An 18,858-nucleotide genomic window follows, 5' to 3' on the forward strand; every position below is an offset into this window, starting at 1 on the left:
CTTTTAATTTGAAAGAACCTTGTTACATCGATGCAGGTCCTCAGAGGTCTGTTGATTTTCAGTTTAATCCAAATAAACAAAAATTTTGTCCTAAACCTTAAAGCAGCCATAGCAGCATATCCAAAGGGCTACCATTTTGTCAAAAGGACATTTACAACCTGAGCTGTGGTTTTCAGTGCCATCCAGTGTTACACTGCCTTGGAGTTTTTCTCATTTTCTTCCCTCCTGGAAGATGTCACAGTTTAGCTCAGAAAGAAGAGCTGAACCTCTGGTGACAGCCATGCTGACAACCGTGACAGTTTTTAGGCTTCTTGGAAGAATTTGTCTTTAAAGGGTCTGGTCAGCTCACAAGGGGGTACCTTGAGGGAATTCCAGAGCAGTTTCACACTGTGCACGATTAGATAATTTCTATTCAAAGTTCCTATTCTGGTTTTATCTCTTAAACCTTCTTTGAAAAAGACTGTATTATGGAGCAAAAATCTGAAGTAAATAAAAATAAACAAAAATTATAAAATAGCTAGTGGCTTACTGGCAAAGGGTACTCTGAACGTGCTCTCCTGCTCTCCGTTACAGTAGGCTTCATGTACTCCAGGTGAAAGGTTCCTTGCTGTCATGTTATGAAGGAAGAAAATATTGCAGCAGGAATTCTGTGCATCATGCTCTATACATTTCCACTGCTATGCCTGCCAGTTATGAAATCACTCTGCTTAGTTATGGCTTTAACTGTTCATAGCATTTCACCGGTAAGCATATGAAAGATCAGGTGTGTCTTCTGTAACACCAGATATTTGCACTACTCATCTGCAACATTTGTGCTCTAAATAGAGCAAATGAGCTCGTAGATAAGTGGGATGTGTCTTTCTGTAAGGGACTAAAGGAAGGAATTATTTTAGCCCAGCATTGTTAATGGTGTCTATTGGCCCAACACATTCACTCGTTTTTAGAAATGGCTTGGTTAGAGACTTGCAGTCCTGTGACAGTAGTATGTGTATTGCAAAGGACTGGTCTTTTAGATCAATACCGACTTTTACAGGAATGTGCCAAGACAGTGAATGCGGAATAGTGGGTGAAACCCCATGTGCAGGTTGGGAAGGTATGCTGAAGGCTGTGACACTCCCTACGCTCCTGCAAAGTGTGGCCAAGTCCAGGGGCTGAAGGGCCCTCCCCTCCTGTGCTGGCCAGGATGAGTGGCTGCTCCTTCACCCCGTTGCCAGGCCCAGGCAACAGTGAGGCTGAGCCCAAATTCCCAGTGTGCATGTGCAGGTGCTCACGCACACACACTCAGATTAACACAGACAGGAGCACAGTGCCTTTATAGGCACCCGCATAAGCACAGACAGCACAAATAGCTTACCTGCTTTCTAAGGATGAGTGCTCAAGGGAAACCCCCTTCATGAGTCTCCCCAGCATCCAGCTCCCAGACCGCTGGTCTCTCTAAGACCCTCGATATCTTTGGTAGCCGGTTCCCAGCCCCTCAGTCACTCCAGGATTTGGTTCCCAGATCTTCACTGTCTCTGGGACCCAGCTCCCAGTCCTCTCAGCCTACTCACTGGCTAGTTTAGCCTGACACTTGCTACCAGATCCCACATGCACAGAAACCTAACTGACTTGTTTGGCTCTGGTGTCTTCTCCATTCAGGTATTCCTATTTCTCAACTACAAAAGAAGACAGCTTATACAAATTTTACATTCATGTATACTCACATATTTGATTGAAGAATGTAAGGCAAAAGTTGCAGAATTCACCTTTATTAAAAAAAATCCAACAATCAAATACCTCTATATTCCATGTTGTAACTTGGGTCTTTCAGGTCTTTCACGGCCCAGAACACCCCATTTTTGCTGTGGGTCCATGATGGACAGCTTCCCTGTGATGGACAGCATTCCAGGAAGAAGGCAGATATTCAGTATTGCCTTTTATCCACTGGTTACGTGTGCATGTTATCCAAATTTTGCAACTAATTTCATTACCTGGCTCTCAGGCTTCCTACCAGCAGTCACTGTGATGCCAGCTGAGCCTCATGAGCACTGAGGTGCTGGCTTCGTTGTTCATATGGAATAGTAGGAAACAGGATTATGATTGTCCCATTCTGTAAATGAGAATGTTTCTACTCAAAACAACTTAAAGCCCAAGCCCGGTCCACTGCATTTTGGAAAACATAGCTTAAAATATGGAGTTCACACTGAGTTAAAAAATGTTTAAGGTGAGAGAACCCAGCTCAAGTCTGTTGGTGAAAAGTTCCTTTTGGTTAGTAGTTGATCAGCAAATGACATCAACCCTTTGAAATATCCTATGTCAGCTATAATGAACTGATGATGTGGGTGCCTAATTAGGGTCAAATCAAAGGGTTTCACTCACCCCTTTTCATTCTTCAAGCAAAACAGTGGCCATGAGTAGATAAGGTGCCCGGTCCAGACTGCCATCTCTGAGCTTAGACAAATTAAAGTCCGAGCAAGGGGAGACAATCTGATGAAAACCTGAGGGAGACATGGGTAATGCTGAGCGTAAGTGCCCGGGCTAGGAGGAGGAGCTGTAATTGAGGTAAAGGTGTGCATGTGGTCGCAGAGAGGAAGCAGTCCTCTTGTTTGGAAAGCAGGGTGAAATTAGTCTGTTGTCAGTTCTGTTGAGTTTTTAGTCTGTTGTTTTTTGGGTTTTTTTTCTGAAAATCTCAGTTCAGTGTTTCTTTTAGGTCTCCATATTCTGGAGCCATTATTCAACGAGGTTTCTCAACAGAACTCAGGAGCCATGGATCTTACCTCCAAATGGTTAAACCATAGGAGGAGCTGGGATTTTTTATTAAGGAAATCCCTATAACCCCTATTAAGTGATAATTTTCTAGCTCTTGGCAGCTGCTGAGAAAAGCTTAAAAGCATGAAATGCTTAACCTCTAAAGCCCCAGACACCAAAAAGCAAAGAAAAATTAAAGGCAGAGGAACAGACCGGAAGGCTGTCTGAAGTGTTTAGCAGGCTCTGTTTGATGTAGCTTGTGTGTTGTGGAAGGCCAAAATTAAAAGACAGTGATTTTAAGCACCAGAATTACTAATACAGCTGGGGGAGCCAAAGCTGGCTGGTATCAAGAAGAAACAATGATCCCAGTGATAAAAAGTCCTGAGGACAGCATGCGAAATTTGGTGTGTCTTGTCTGGGGAAAGGTTTATCTTCTATTAGATAAGATTCACTGAAACTCTGCTTTCTTTCCAGGCATATCAAATATCTCTTTTTTTTCAACCTTGGGCTGGGACTTGTCTTCCTGTCTGGATTCTTTCATGTGAATAAAAACATTCTGCCGTAAGTTCAGCAAGTGCAACTGGTTACATGACTTTATCTGTACAGGGAAGCAAGAATCTGACCTGTGACACTTCATTTAACTCTCGTGAGATTTAGTCTAACATTAAAAGGGCAGCGGTCCAAAATTAGGTCCTGGATCCACATTTTGGCGTGCAAGTAAATGATTGAATTAGCCAAAGTGCAGCTCTTTTGAGCAAAATCTGCCATACAGAAATAGAAAAGGGGATCAAGTTGACAGCTTTGAGCCTTTCCTCCTCTGCCTGGTAAGTGAGGACAAGTGGAAGCAGAAGACTGTCTGACATCTGGAGCTAAGGGATGGGGCTTGTTTGGTTTGGTGACTTGCACCAGCTGCAAGTGCAATATCAGAAGGAAAGCCTGCTCAGGTTTGACTCCTGAAACCTTACATACATTTTCTTACACAGTAAGAAAAAAAAGAGGTGGTTTGGTTAGCTGAGCTAGGATAAAAACTGCATTGCCAGATGTAAGAGGTGGGTTATAGGCCTGCTGAGATTGTTTTCCCCATGTGTTAAGTTCATGCAGATTCTGGAGGATCTCTGCAGAGTTCGTGACCTCTCGCACGTCCTGTCGTGCCAAGACTAATGTCATGTTCCTCAAGACACACAAGACTGCCAGCAGCACCATCTTGAACATCCTGTTCCGGTTCACAGAGAAGCATAACCTCACCATAGCCCTCCCAGCTGGCCAGCTTGTCCACCTGGGCTATCCAGAGACCTTCATGACTAGCTTTGTAGAGGAATTTCAAACCACAGGACAAAACTACAATATCATGTGCAACCACCTACGGTTTAACCATTTGGAGGTAAGATCTATGGCTCCCGAGTTCTCCTGTTGAGAAACCTTGTTGAATAAGCAGTGTCTCCAGACTAACAGCTCCTCTTCTTTCCCCCTAAACAGGTGCAAAAAGTGATGGCAGAGAACACCTTCTACTTTTCCATCCTGAGGAACCCAGTTTCTCAGCTGGAATCTTCCTATGTCTATTACAAGGATGCTGCCCCTGCCTTCAGAATGTCAAAGGATGTGAACGAGTATTTGACATCACCAATGGACTATTACCATAAGGGTAATTACAAAGAAAACATTTACGCCAAGAATAACATGTGGTTTGACTTTGGCTATGACAACAATGCAGAAGATAATGAAAGCTACATCCAGGTGGTCTTGGAAGAGATTGAACAGAACTTCCACCTGATCTTGATAGCAGACTACTTTGATGAGTCCATGATCCTCTTGAAACACACTTTATGCTGGGATTTAGATGATGTGATTTACTTTAAGCTCAATTCCAGAAGCAAGGACACTGTCCAGACCTTAACTCCTGAAAGCAAGGAGAGGGTTAAAGTGTGGTGCTCACTTGACTGGAAACTCTACCTGCACTTCAACCAGAGCTTCTGGAAGAGAATTCAGGAGACCATGGGACTAGAGGAACTGGAAAAGGAGGTGAATCACTTGCGAGCAAGACAGAAGGAACTCATGGAGACCTGTCTCTCAGATCAGAAGCCAGCAGAGAAGACTCGTATCAAGGACAAAGCTCTCATGCCTTTCCAGTCAGGGGCTGCAAATATCCTCAGTTATAACCTCAACCAAGACTTAGACAACATGTCTCTGAGACCCTGCCAGAAAATGGTTATGCCAGAGCTTCAGTACATGTCCTATCTTTATGCTCTTCAGCATCCACACAAAAAGGGGAAGCAGCTAGGCTTTCCCTCGTTTTTGAATAGTTTCCGAGAAAACAAATCATCACCAAGCCGTAACCACACCTTATAATCCTGTGTACCTTCTGTTTGTGGATGGTGAAAGGTGACACAGACAAGTTTTCTCGATTTAATCATTATAAAATGCTCCACATCCCTTGGTTTCCCCCTCCTTCTCCTTTTCTTCCCTCTTCCCCTCCCACAGCTGCCATCCAGGGCCGCCAGCATTGATGCTTTTTGTCACATTTTATTGCTCCCTGCTGTACATGCCTTTGGCACTTTTAGTCTTTCTCAGCTTTCAAAGCCTGGTATCATTTTGCTGGAAAGATAAAAACTGTCCTCATCTCTCTCCCTTTGATTTTGTTTGGCAGGATAAAAAGAAAACAGCATTATTACAGTCATAAAGAACAATTAGTAATCCCTGTACTTCAGTTTGCGGGTACTTCAAGGTTGACGGATGATGAAAGTGGTTTAAGAGTAAAGTGATTCAGAGTGTAAGACAGAATGAATGTTGTGATTAATTATAACAAATCAGATAACTGTAATTTCATCCATGTCTCTGTACAGCCTGCTCCATTGCTGCTTTGGAAACTCTGGCCTTGTAAACTACATTCCTTGTGTATGCAGAGACCCTAGCCAAGGGTTATGGGCTGTAACCAAGACTCAGCCACACCCTGAGACTTTCACAGCTTCACATTCACTCCTTTCATCCCCCAGACCAACCCTCTCCCCCAGGTCCCAAGTTCTTGCTCAGTGTCCCTGCCCAGCAGGGGCTTCATCAGGTCTTCACTGTTCCTGTGGCCAAAATCTCAAACGCTGATTAGGAGAGTGGGTTGATGGAGGCAGGGACGCTGCTTATTTAAGATATTTCCCCACTATTGAAAGAGATAATCAAACCTATCTGGAATGTTTTGCTCATACGTAAGCTTCCCACTGGCGTAACGGTGATGGGGAGGTTCGTCAGAACAGCAATGCCACTGATGAATTGGCAAACTGTCTCCACTGGTGACCTTGTTTTGACGTCACAGTCATTAATTATTGCCACTGTACCTCTGGCAGGCATCTTTATTGGACAAGGTAGTGAACTATTGGGCATAGTTTTCCAGAGCGGAAATGCCCATCACCCGTTTTCAACGCACTTTTCATAACAATGGTATAGTATTTTTCAGTTTAACAAATATTCCCTTCTTCGTGATGGATGGAGCAGCAGCAAGGGTGAGAGAGATAGGAGAAGGGCTTCTTTTTTCCCAGGGAACTCATGTGCTCTCCCAAGCGCTCAGCTGCTGCTAACTGTACAGCTTTGCATTCTTTGGTATGTTTTTGTGTAGCAACAGCATGACCTGCTTATTAGTAACACAATCAAAGTTATCTTACATGAATTTGCAAACCAATGGACTACTCGTATACTTTGATTCTGATAAATGATCCAGGTTTCACTTCGCTTATAGCTGAAATACAGAGACCTCTGGGGCAAAACAGCCTTTCAGCAGTTCAGTCTAGAAAATGAGAGAAAATAAGTCATGCAGTAGAAATCGAAGGGGACTGAGTTAGACAGCCTGAAATGCACTGCCTAGTACTCTGCAGAGAGCAGCAGGACTAACATGTTTTGGGGGATCAAAAACAGAGCTGGGATTTTACTTGGCTACATTCGAATTGAGAAGACAGTCACGCAAGCCCTTCACCAAAGTCAGTGGAGCCAGGACATCATGACCATCAGTGGGTTTTATCCCCAGTGAGACCAAACAGACCAACTGAGGTTGCTACCAAAGTCAAACCTTCCTACAATGGAGAGCAATAACGAATGGCACCAGTTAGGTAAGGGAAGGGGAGCACTGATGGCTGGGCATGTGCTTACTGGGAGCATGAGAGACCATTTTCCAGTCCCAGCCGAGGCCAGGGTTAGCCTCACTCGGTGCAATGCTTACCTGATCTCCGACTGTGCTCTTATCTGCATAGTGGCAAGGCCGTATGAGGTAAAGCAGTAACGATGTAGAGATTAATGATACCGTAATGGGTTTCTAATCCAACAACCATAGCTAAAATTTAACAGGCTTAAGAGAAATTTTTAACTAGCTAGGGCAGAGAAGAAGCTGGCAATCTGAGGTCCCTTGTAACATTTCCTGGTGCTTTAAATTCTGTAATCCCAAGGGCCTTCCCCATCCAGTTCTCCAGCCTGCCATTCGCATGAACTGCTCATGTGCATATCCCAAGGCTGCTGGATTTTTGCCTTGCAGCTTTTAGTCTATGAGTTGCTGCGTGAACTTTGAGTCCTTTACCTAGATTTACACTGGGAATTATATAAGGTGGCCATAATATCATCAAATATCTAAACTGTATGCTTATCTTCACCCTCAAGAAGGATTTTAATTCATTTTATGCTGACAGTGGAAACTTTACTCCACCTATGATGATAAGGTTGACTGTGTTCCCATTTGTCTCCTACTTTCCTCCTGCCTGATGTGTTGTTGTGACTTTTGTACTTATTACTGCCCTTGAAAGCAGGGAGATAAATATCAGAAAGCTGCATGGGCTGCTTTCCATGGGGAGGACTAGCTAGAAGCCAAGGGTTACACCAATACAGGCAACACCTGAGCAGGGGTGGGGAAAGTGAGGGGCTCAGCCACATAACAGCCCCACAACCATCAGACAAGGTGAGGTAAAGAGTCAGGGCTGAGGTGGATGCAGTGATGGGATGGGAAGCCCCCCAGGATGGGCAGGGGACAGGGTTGGAGATAGGTACACCTCCAGCAAAGCTCAGGCCAAGTTTGAGCTTCAACGGGGCTCTGAGGCCATGGGCAGAGGATGCATGGGTGGAGCTCTGGGGGAGAGGCTGGTCTCGGCGGTTAAAGCCCTTTAGTGTCCTCAGGGGCTGACAAGATAAATCTTCCTGTGTTCATGTAGCCATGCCTGTGTTTGCATTGACAAGCAGAGAGGGTCTCCAGCAGCAACATGTAGAAGAACGGGTGCAGGTGACCTGCTGTCATGCTGCAGATGGTTTCTGGTTTCCCCGGCTGCCGAGAGCTCTGTCTCACAGCAAGCAAAGGCTTCCTGCTCACCTGCAGTTTGGGCCTGACCAGAGAGGTCTGTCTGTTGTGCTCTTTTATTTTTAGCATTATCCGCCAGTTTTTTTGGTGAGCCTTAAAAGCCCAGTTGCTGACAAACTTTTGCTATAACCACAGCAGGTCTTACAAGCCCTATGTATTTTCTTGCCTCAAGGTATCTCAAATCAGCTGCCCCCACCCCACATACCCAAGGCATCACTTTTCCCCCAAAGTTTGCATGAGTTCCTGTGACAGTCAGAGTCTGAATACTGGTGGCTTGTCACAAACTTCCTCTTGGCTTATGTAGGCCAAAGCCATCTTCTTACCCTTTTTTATCTTTTCCCACTTCCTGGTCCCTTTGATTCCCATCCCTCTGTTATTCCAGTTTCCAGCCCTGTCCTGCATTAAGACATGTTTTCCAAATGCATGGTTTTGAATTGCTGCAGCAGGAGCTGGGAGGAGAAAGAAAAAGCAAAGTGTGAGTTTCCTTTGAACCAGATTTCTCCCAGCCTGCCTGGGAGTGTGCCTCCCCTCTCATGCCTTGTGGGAAATTAGGAGTGAAACTTAGGCAGGAGGAGCACACCCTCCATGGGTGCTGCTGTCCTTGCATCACCTCCCTACAGGCCTGAGCAAAACAAATCTGCAAGTGGGAGGCCCCGGGCACCTGGGGCTCTGCTGATTCCAGCTCCAGTCCTCACTGATAATGGTGCCTTTGTTGCCCTGTGTTGCTGCTCCAGCTACTGCTGCTGACTCAGGGTTTTTTCCTGGTCACTGACGATTGCTGCTGTGGGAGAGCCCCGTGACCCAGCAGTGGGAGGAGCCCGCTGCAGGGGGTCCCACAAGAGGGGCAATGAAACACAAGGGAAACACACTCTGCAAGAAGCCAGCCAGGGCCTGGGTGGCTCTGTAAGCCGGTGTTAGCCACCATGGTGGTGGAAAGGAGGGCGAGGAGTGCGCTGCAGTTTGCCAGCACCGGCTGTGGGACAAGGGAGAACACCTCAAACTGAGCGGGACTGGGTGAGTGCCTTTGCATTTTCCATGAAACCTTTAGCTTTCAGCAAGCTCTTGATAAAAATGTGAGCAAAAGTCCCACTCAGTCCCACCTTTTCTGTCAGAAGCTGGTTTCTCAGCAGCAGGCACCACTAGCAAACTACCTGGTATCCCAGAGGCCACTCCATTTCCATGCAAGAGTAGAATGCATGGATACCTGCTGCTCCCAGCTGCTCTCCTCCTGTGGCCTTATGGCTCAGCTCTGATCTTCTAACAGCATGCTCTCATCTCTCGCCCTATGGAAATGCACAGGAGAAAGAAGAGCAGCGGAAGGGACCAGGAGAGGCTGTGTAGCTTTGCCCAGTGAGCGCTGACCCAAGCAGAGCCCCACCAAGTCTCCCCCATCCCCAGGCTGGACTGGCCTTGTAACCAGACAGCTTCATTCATTTCCAGCCCAGGCCTTGCTAGCTGCACTTTAAGGTTGTTCATAAAACCTACTGGTTTGTGCAAAGGAAGATAAGAGCAGGAAAGCAAAGTATACAACTTGTAGTTACCAGGCTCACAGCCACGCACAAGAGTGCAGAGATGGAAACTGCCCTCAGCAGGTCTAAGTTGCCTAGACGAATGGGGGCTCTGCCCCAAGGCCTTCTCTGTCAGGGACTGCTGATCCCTTTGGGATTCTGCTCTCCCTTAAGGAAATGCATATGGTGAGGACTTACACCCTGATGCGATACCTCAGTGTCACAGGGACACAATTAACTCCTGCTCTGCAGTCCCAGGTAGAGCCTGGCTAGGGAGCGAGCTGGAAGGAGCCACATAGGCACCTTCCCTTCCCTAACAGTGGTCCTCTGCAGTGGTGACTTGTGACCACTTGTGACCTTAGTAAMCCATATCCCAAGGAGGGACGATCAGGGTAGCCTCCCTTGGGCTGGGCCCTAAGTAAGTGGTGCATACCAAGTATGTCCACAATGCCTTTTATCTTGGGGGGCTGGAGGGGGGGGGGGGATATTTTTCTCTCAGATGTCAGTGGCCACGGCAGGAATTGCTGGTTTGTTAGCATGCCATGCACTTCCAGGTTCACCCCACAGTAGGGAGAAACAAGGAGTGAGTTTAGCTCTCTGCCTGTTGGTGTTTGGAAGCCTTCCCTAGTCCAGACTTTGCACACTTGCAGGCTGAGGACAGCATTATTTTTGGCTCTCCTTTTTGGGGGGGTTGGGTACCCATTCTACATCCAGGTCTTGACTCTCTGGAAGTGTGGGCATCCTCTAACTCCTCCAGGATGGTGAGAGAGGGCAGCAGCCTCTGGCATCTGGGAGCTCACAGACTGCTGCAAAACCTTCCTGGGTCCTTGAGCGAGTGCTGGGTGCCCAAGCCAGCATTCTGCTGGGGTCTGGGCTCCCTCTCTGCAGCTTGGCCCAGCGCACTGGGGCAGGCGCCTTGGTAGAGCCTTACGAATTCTGGCTCTGCCAAGGAGTTTTGCAGCCAGGGTGAGGTCTGGGCTAGCCAGGCTGCCCTGCTATCCTTTCCCAGGTTAAAACTGGCTCTGTTATACACTGCTGCAGGGCTTGCAGGGGAGAGAATGGTTTAGGTACCTCCAGAGCCCACTCTGGAAGCCAGCTTTTCTTTTTCAGATGCTTAAAATCTCGTCTTCTGGGTCTTACTATTGAGACCAGACATTCCCTCTTGAACAAGTAAATACAAAGGCAGGAGGAAATAATACAGATGTCCCTTTGAGGAGGAGTGTTAATTTGGCAGCGTTAAGCAGGCCATCAGCACATGTTGTGGTATGGGGGAGGGATGTGCGCCCTGCATAGCATCCTGCAACCCTCTCCAGAGCCAGGTTCAGCTGTGAAGCTGTGGTGAAGGAAAATCCAGGGAAATCCAGTACAAAAGTGTGCCCTGAAGATCTGCGCGAGGATCCTGGGCTGGTCCCTGTGTCTTGGCCACACCGAGGTAGCTAGCAATTTGCCCTCATCACAATACAGCAGATAATGGGAGTGAGGAACTGGGAACCACAGGTCACATCCCACTCTTCGCTGACTGGCCTGAACTTACTGGAAGCCCCGTTCAAGGGCTGGCTTGGAGATCATTTTAATTTTATTTTGGGGCCAGACCCTGCTCCAGGTTTGCTTTCACTGGTAGCCAAGTCTCCAGGGTCTGCCCAGTTCTGCTTTGTCAGTGTTACGAAAGAGTCATTTCGTATCTTTGGGTGGGGAAGATTTACCACTGTGTGAAGACTATATACTCTCAGTACCGAGTCAGCTGTTTAGTCAATTGTCCTCTGAACTAAAACACTGACCTTTTGTTAAGCTAGCTAGCTACCTGTTTTCCAGACTGTATTTGTTTGTGGGTAGCATTCATCCAATTGCACTTTGACTTGCTCGTGATTGCTCTGTGTCCAAAGTTTGTTACAGCTAATGTGTGGGATCGTAGGATCTCTGCAGAAAGGAGAAAGGGGTATTTCCTCTTTTGCAAAAATAATATGAAGGCTTTCTTAAAGAAAGAAAAAAAAGCCAACTGACCAAGCCTAACTGCCAGCCTGTCACATCAGAAACAGTCATTCTAGAAAATACGAAAAATATGCATGTAGCCTACATAGCACCTCCCATGTCTCTGATGCAGGCCTTCGTGGCTGGAGTCAGGAATTCCCTCTAAGCCAAGCCCTTTTCACTGTCTTTCCCAAAAGCCAATGTGATCAGGCAAAAAGCATGGCTCGGCAACCCCCTTAGGGCTAAGCAAAACCCTGTGAGTGTCCACCCTGCATCCCTCAGCTCTGGGAAAGGCAAGAATGTCCCAAGGAGTCAGTGCTCCCCTGCCGCCGACTCTTCCTCCTTTGCAAACACTTCATTTGGTGGGTTTGTGTGCATTTCTTTTTGCTGCAGCCAGCATGGGCTCCCGGCATTTCCCAGCCCGGACAGTGCTATTTGAGAAGGAGTCAAATGGAGTGACATACCGTGTCCCAGCCCTGCTTTACCTACCCTGCATGGCCAAGCTGCTGGCCTTTGCTGAGGAGCGACTGAGTGCAGATGATGCCCACGCCAACCTACTGGTGCTGCGACGAGGCACCATCTACAGAAACTACGTGGAGGTGAGAGACAGCAAACACCAGCAGCAAATAAAAGGGAAGGGAGCATCACCTGGAAAAGCATCCCAGGCAGGACAGGAAACTCTCTCCGGGCACATTGCTGGGTCAGGGGACTGGGGCACACTGGGACCCCACAAAAGTCAGACCTCCAGGTGCACTGGTTGCCGCTGTACCACTTGTGTATGGCACAGCTGAATGCCAGGAGCTGTTTGAAGCCCATTGGTGACTGTGTACAGGGAATGGGGGCAAGGGATGCAGGGAGGCCCAGGCTAAGCTGCAGAGCACAGGAGAGGCAAGGCAGCAGGCAAAGGCCCTCACCTGGGAGGGATGGAGGTGAGGGCTCCTTATCCCTCCCACTCCTCTTCTACTCAGGCAGTGGGAAGACATGAGAGTGCTCGAGACTGCAACCCTGAAGCACCACCGATCCATGAACCCCTGCCCAGTCTACGATGAGTACACAGGCACCCTCTTCCTCTTTTTCATCACGGTGCTGGGAAAGACACCAGAAGCCTACCAGATCATCACTGGCCAGAACGTCACCCGCCTCTGCTACGTCACCAGCTCTGACCAAGGCCTGAGCTGGAGCAAGGTCACAGACCTGACACAGCAGGTCATTGGCAGAGCCATCAAAGGTAGTGATCCTGAGGGAAGAGGGGGAGAGGAAGGGACACATTCAGAGGGAAAGAAAAGCCAGGGAGATATGCATGATTTTTGGCTTCCAGGATCAACCTGTGCCCCAGCTGGAGTCAGTCTCTGGCTGTGACCACATGCCCCAGGGCAGGGAAGCCAGTGAGCATTAAAGGACAGGATTGGGGAGAAAAGGAAGAGAACCCCAAGCAGAGGGGAGAGGAGATGGGGAGAATATCTGTATATCTCTTTTATTTTCCCCCTTCACCCTCAATGGCCATTACTAGGACCCTGCATGAGGAAAACCAGGCACCCCTAGGTTCTGCTGCCCTCCAGCCCGGCAAACTTACCGGGTTAGGCTTGTTTTTTATTGCTGCTCCGTAGGAGCTTGCTTGAAGGACTGAGCACTGGTGTGGGAGGGCAGTATGGGCCCAAAGCAGCCCCTGCCATGCAGGGTTTAGGGGAAGAGGCACTGGGAAAACACTTGTGGTACCAACCCCTGGAAGGAAGGAGCAGGCACCAGGAGCCAGGCTGCTCCTAATGTTCATCCCTTCTTTCCTACCCAGACTGGGCCACATTTGCCCTGGGCCCTGGGCATGGGATCCAGCTCCGGTCTGGTCGGCTGCTGGTACCTGCCTACAGCTACCATATTGACTGCAAGAAGTGCTTCGGGAAGCTCTGCAAAACTACCCCACACTCCTTCACCTTCTACAGTGATGACCATGGCCAGAGCTGGCGCTTTGGGGAGTTCATCCCCAACCTGCAGACGGGTGAGTGCCAGCTGGTCTCTGTGGATGAGGAGGATGGCTCAAATGTCCTTTACTGCAATGCCCGGAGCCCCTTGGGTTTCCGGGTTCAGGCACTGAGCACTGATGATGGGGCTGTCTTCCATGTTGGACAGCTGGTCCAGCGGCTAGTTGAACCCCCACATGGCTGTCATGGCAGCATTGTTGGCTTCCCTGCACCTTTTGTCTATGCTCCCACTGCTTCCCGGACCCTGACAGCATCCCTCCAAGGCCTAGGTCGCTTGCTGCTCTCTAGGAAGTTCTCCAGGTTTCATTACCTTCCTGCTTGGGAAGCAGCAGGTGGAAACATACCCACCACAGCTTTGAGCAGCCAGCCTGCAGGCAGCCAAATGCGAGCCGGGTCCAAGGAGGTCTGTCCTTCTGGAGAGCATCACAGTGATGCCCATGATGTCACCTTCTTGGGTCGAGATGCAGGACAGTGTGATCCCAAAACTACCTCCAAACCCTCTTTCTTCTTTCAAACACCAACATGGGTGCTCTATTCCCACCCCACAAGCTCCATGTCACGGGTCAACATGGGGATTCACCTTAGTACATTCCCCAGGGATGCCGAAAGCTGGACTGAACCATGGGTTATATATGAAGGCCCAAGTGCTTATTCAGATCTGGCCTACATCGAGCTGCCCTACTCTGAATACTCTGCTTCTGGCACACCAGCCATTGCCTTTGCCTGCCTGTATGAGAATGGGACATGGTCCCCCTACGAGCAGATCTCCTTCAGCATGTTCTCGCTGCATGACGTGCTCCAGAACGTCCCCTTGACATCCACGACGCTGAGGCCAGAGGATGTCCCACTGAGCCACAGCAAGAGGAAGGGAAGGAGCTGCCTTGTCTCCTAGAGTCTCCCAGCACCATCTCCCAGCACCATCTCCAAAACCAGGCTGACTGAGGGAAGCTGTGAGGTGAAACAGTGAGACTGCCAAGCCTCCTCATTCAACTTGGGTCCAGTGGTATCATGGCTGGACCCTCAACTGGTGCAAGCAGGAAGAGCCCCATGAAACTGTTCATTGTACTGATTTATACTAGCTAAGGATTTGGTTTGCTGCAAGCAAACACAACTGGATTGAACTGAAGGCAGGTGTTACTATTCCAAAACAGGGTTTTACCTGGCTTTTTTTTTTTTTAAATTAAAAGTGGTGTGTTGGGCTTGGAGACTTGTGTCACTTCCCCAGCCCAAGGCCTTCTTTTCAAGCATGAGTTGCCTCATGTAACTACAACCACCAATGCCTTCAGCTCATCCTGCTGCACTGTTGCCACGTGACAAAGGCCAGAGGGACCAGGAAGGGACAGAGCTGAGCTGAGAGATGGCCACGGAGAGCAGGTCTGGCCAACACCACTGTCAGCAAGGATGTCACTGCACTTTGGGCCTTTCTCCAGTGCTAAAGTGAGGTCGGGGAAAACCCCAAGTGCTAGCTGTTAATGGGGACCCTGTGTCAGCAGCACCTCAGGAATCACTCCCATTTTCAACCAGCTCCCAAAGGTGCATGCCACATCCCTCCATCTGACTCTGCGGGCGATGAAGCAGGGCTGRTGTTGCAAAGCTGGGTGTCCCTGGGGAATGCCTGCATGCCAGCACAGTGCTGGCCGCATGCCCCAGGCCTTCCCAGGCCTGCAAGAGGGGCTGTGGCCTGGCTGGGAGGGGAGGGATGCTCAGCCCTAGCAGAGGTGGTAGCTGACCATTTTCCCTGCATAGAGGAGACTGGTGGCAGCAGGAGGCTCTGTCCCACCCCAGGGCCACCCACACTCAACGAAAGTGCAAGCTGGCCAGACCTGCTGAAAAAGACAGCAGGTGAACAAAGGGCCCTTCTGTAAGTGGGAAGGAAATCCCCGGTTGTGAAGCAGCGGGTGGCTGCTGATGCTATCAGGCCTGGAGCAGGCACAGATATTATTACCTTATTATCCCTTTTTCCCATGTCTTGGCCCTCCTTCTCTTTGCCCTTCTACCTCCCTTTTTGCCATCCAGCCTCCCTCCAAATAAACAACCTGTCCCTAATGACTTATTCCCTATTGATTCCAATTTTAGGTCCATATCCACAKTTGCTGTTTCTGATACCATTACCTAGATCTCATCTTCACCTGGTATTACAGATACAGTTCCCTAACTGCTGGTGGCCTTGCAAGGTTGTGCTCCCTCAAAGGTTCCCCAATGCTACCCTCCATCCATGCAGCTTGGCCATCCTCCATCCATGCTGCTTAGCCATCTCTCACATCACTCCACCTTCACTGCCTATGAGATCCAGCCATCCTTCATGGCACTATCATCTGTAACTTTTGTTATTTGTCATCTGGCAGTTTTTCATGTTGTGCCCAATCATTTTCCATGTCCTGTTGATTTATCTCCATCCCAAAGCCTGCTCAATGGCTCAGTGATTTGCCTGTGGCATGGGCAGGGTCCAGCCCTGCTCATGTCTTTGTTGGGTAAAACAGAGTGGCAGTAGCTGGAAACAAGCAGAGGGAAAGAAAGGGCAGATTCGTGGATGGCCTGAGCTGCTGGAGCATCAGGTTTGCACTGGGTAGACTGATACTTGCCTGAAATCTTACCTGCAACCACAGCTGTTCATCATATGGTGCTATGGGCCAGTTTCTCAAAGGTGAAACTCTTCTTTTGAAGACCCAGGTAAAGCAGAGCAATGTGTAGTTGTCAGCCCCTGCTTCAGTCCTAGCCTTGAGCTCCTCAGGTGAAGCGCTAGCACTTAGTGGTAGAGGTTTGCTACAGCGTAATGAATTGCCATTACCTTGAGGGAGGGCAAGAAGAAGAGCCTGGGCCCTGGAAGCAGGTACAGTGAAAATGATGTTAATAAAACTAGTTTAATCTATTTTTCCCTAAGGCAAACTTGCTTTGTGTAACTGCTTTAGATTCAGGGACAGCATTTTACAGTAGAAGGAGCGTACTACGGAAAGACCTTGTTTTTGGCTCCAAGCACACCAAGACTCAGGATGTACCCTCCAAGTATGAGGCTTTGCAAACTGAGCAGCAAGACAATAAAATTAATTTTTTTCTCCATAGCGAAGGCACCATTCGTAACCTCAGGGTTACAAAGTGTTACCGAAAACCACGGGGCCACTTCTGGCTGCATCACACCTAGCTCAACTGCTGCTCTGTTCCCATTTCCACTTCTGAGGGCTCTCTTCCCACAGCAATAAATATTTATGCTCCTGTTTTTATTCTTCTTTTCAAGCTGACTCCTTCTTTTCTGAAAAATCTCTTGGCAATCTCCCGGTTCTTGCTTAGTCTGGCTGACAGCTGTTTTAAGCTAGCTCCGTCATTGTTACTTTCTTCTTAACTTCATCAGTTTCTGGGCAAAAATCCTATCTGCACAGACAGTTTTGGGCTCTCTGTTCACATGCAGTGTTTGCATGCACATCCCTATCATACCTGCTGCTCTTATCCAGACTGCAGCATCAAGAAGGAGTGTGAAGTCCCCCTCAGTCAGCACTGGAAAAAAGTTTAAAGTTTGGGCAGGGTTGAGGGCAAGGGGATCTCTTGTCCTTGAGAAGCACAGGAGGCATAAGGACAGGCTTGTGCCTCCTGCTACAACTAGGAAACGCTGGGCACAAACTCAGAGCACTCCCTCTTCTCCTGGAGAGACACCAAACTTTTGAAGACAGATGGGGCAGTCGTGGCCTCAGCCTTTCTCTTAGATGGCAGTGATTTTCTTCTCCCCTCCCTCCCTGGTTGGTGGGGAAGGAGACTGCTGCATCCAGCCCACCTATCTGCTAAATGTCATGTCAAAGCTCTAAAAGAGGAGCAGGAAATTTTGAAAATGTCTTCTTGCAGAGATGTCAGAGGCCCTTTAGAAAAGCTCTGTTACCCAAAGTTGATGCAGTGCGCCCAGCAGCCGCAGCAGGCTGTGAGTCCTGCTAAGGGTGGCCAAGTCCAGGGGCTGAAAGACCCGCGGTATTCCCCCTGTCCTGCATCAGCCAGGATGAGCGGCTGCTCCTTCACCCCATTGCCAGGCCCAGACAACAGTGAGGCTGAGCCCAAATTCCCAGTGTGCATGTGCAGGTGCATGTACACACACACACACACACACACACACACACACACACACACACCACCCACGCAGATTAACGCAGACAGGAGGACAGTGCCTTTATAGCTTTATAAGCACAGCCAGCACAGAAAGCTGACCTCCTTTCTAAGGCTAAGTCTCTTCATGGGTTTCTCTAACATCTGACTTCCAGACCCTCGTTCTCAAAAATTTCAGACCCTTGGTCTCACCGATTCCCAGCTCCCAGGCCTTCCATCTCTCTAGAACCCTCAGTCTCTCCAGGACCCAGCTCCCAGTCCTCTCAGCCTACCTGCTGGCCAATCCAGCCTGATGCTTGCTACCAGATTCCAACATGCACAGAGAACTGAGAACACACTTGCACAGAAAATAGGTAGAAATAGGATTTAACGAGAGAACAGGACAGCCTTTGGTGAGCAGGCACAGGGCTTGGCCACACAAGCACACTGTCCAGTAGTCTGCATACATGCAGCTGGCCCCTCTTATCACCCCCCCTGCCCTCCATTTTCCCGCGCTTGTTCCTCTCCAGTCCACCTCAATCCCTTGGCCCTTTCCCTAAACATCCCCCAATTAGCCTCGTCTGATCCCACAAGTCTCTTCTCCAGTCCCCAAAATCCCTCCGCACCACATGCCCAATCATGAATCCTGTACCCTACTGTGCAGCCATCCCCCTTAGCTTGCACAGTACACTGGGCAGTGAGTTTCTTCTGTTGGGTCATCTCGGTGGGTTTTTCAACAGGCCCCCCCAGCTTAATCATTCACCTTTGATGGACTGAAGAGCAGTCGATTCAGAGGGATGATGCTGGCTGGGTTCCCCTCCCTGTCCTCCTTCCCCAGTCACTACCTGTTTATTCAAATGGCCATTAACCAGATATTTTTACAGTCTCAGCTGCAGTTACACATGTATAGCCATGCCCCTGTTCAGCCAGCATCTGATCAACCAGCAGTGACTGCCCAGTGGGCTCTGGGCCTTGGGAATGCCAGTTCTTGCAGACTGCCAAAATGTGTGTATGGATGCATGTGTGTGCATGTGTTTTGGGGGGATACACTTGAGGTCCAGCGTCTTCTCACCCAGCATGCCTTCATTCAAGTCCCTCAGCACCCCCCCTTGGCTACACTGGGAACTGGAGCCCAGGTTGGCACCTCTGGTTTCCTTCATCTCTCCCCAGCAGTGCTGCAATCCCTGGCCTGAGCTGTTCCACAGTGAAGATGAAAATACCAAAGCAAATTGCCCTAAATGCAGATTTATTAATGAAAATAAGTTAAGCCTCCATATATTATCTCTATAAATACTACTGT

At 48.8% G+C, this 18,858-nt stretch overlaps 2 protein-coding genes across 2 annotated transcripts; both read left to right on the top strand.

Moving 5' to 3' along the window:
• Positions 1–2,488: 2,488 nt before the first annotated feature.
• GAL3ST2 (galactose-3-O-sulfotransferase 2) lies at positions 2,489–5,471 on the top strand. The gene is made up of 4 exons (XM_026078592.1): positions 2,489–2,504; positions 3,500–3,551; positions 3,820–4,108; positions 4,204–5,471. Exons 1-4 carry the CDS (start codon positions 2,489–2,491, stop codon positions 5,071–5,073), a joined length of 1,227 nt encoding a protein of 408 aa, XP_025934377.1. The 3' UTR covers positions 5,074–5,471.
• A 3,521-nt stretch (positions 5,472–8,992) lies between these two features.
• NEU4 (neuraminidase 4) lies at positions 8,993–14,388 on the top strand. The gene is made up of 4 exons (XM_026078594.1): positions 8,993–9,058; positions 11,914–12,119; positions 12,493–12,748; positions 13,310–14,388. Exons 2-4 carry the CDS (start codon positions 11,919–11,921, stop codon positions 14,386–14,388), a joined length of 1,536 nt encoding a protein of 511 aa, XP_025934379.1. The 5' UTR covers positions 8,993–9,058; positions 11,914–11,918.
• Positions 14,389–18,858: the final 4,470 nt, after the last annotated feature.

The sequence above is a fragment of the Apteryx rowi genome, unplaced genomic scaffold (assembly GCF_003343035.1).
Source record: "Apteryx rowi isolate R43461 unplaced genomic scaffold, aptRow1 scaffold_480, whole genome shotgun sequence".
Classification (NCBI taxonomy): Eukaryota; Metazoa; Chordata; class Aves; order Apterygiformes; family Apterygidae; genus Apteryx; species Apteryx rowi.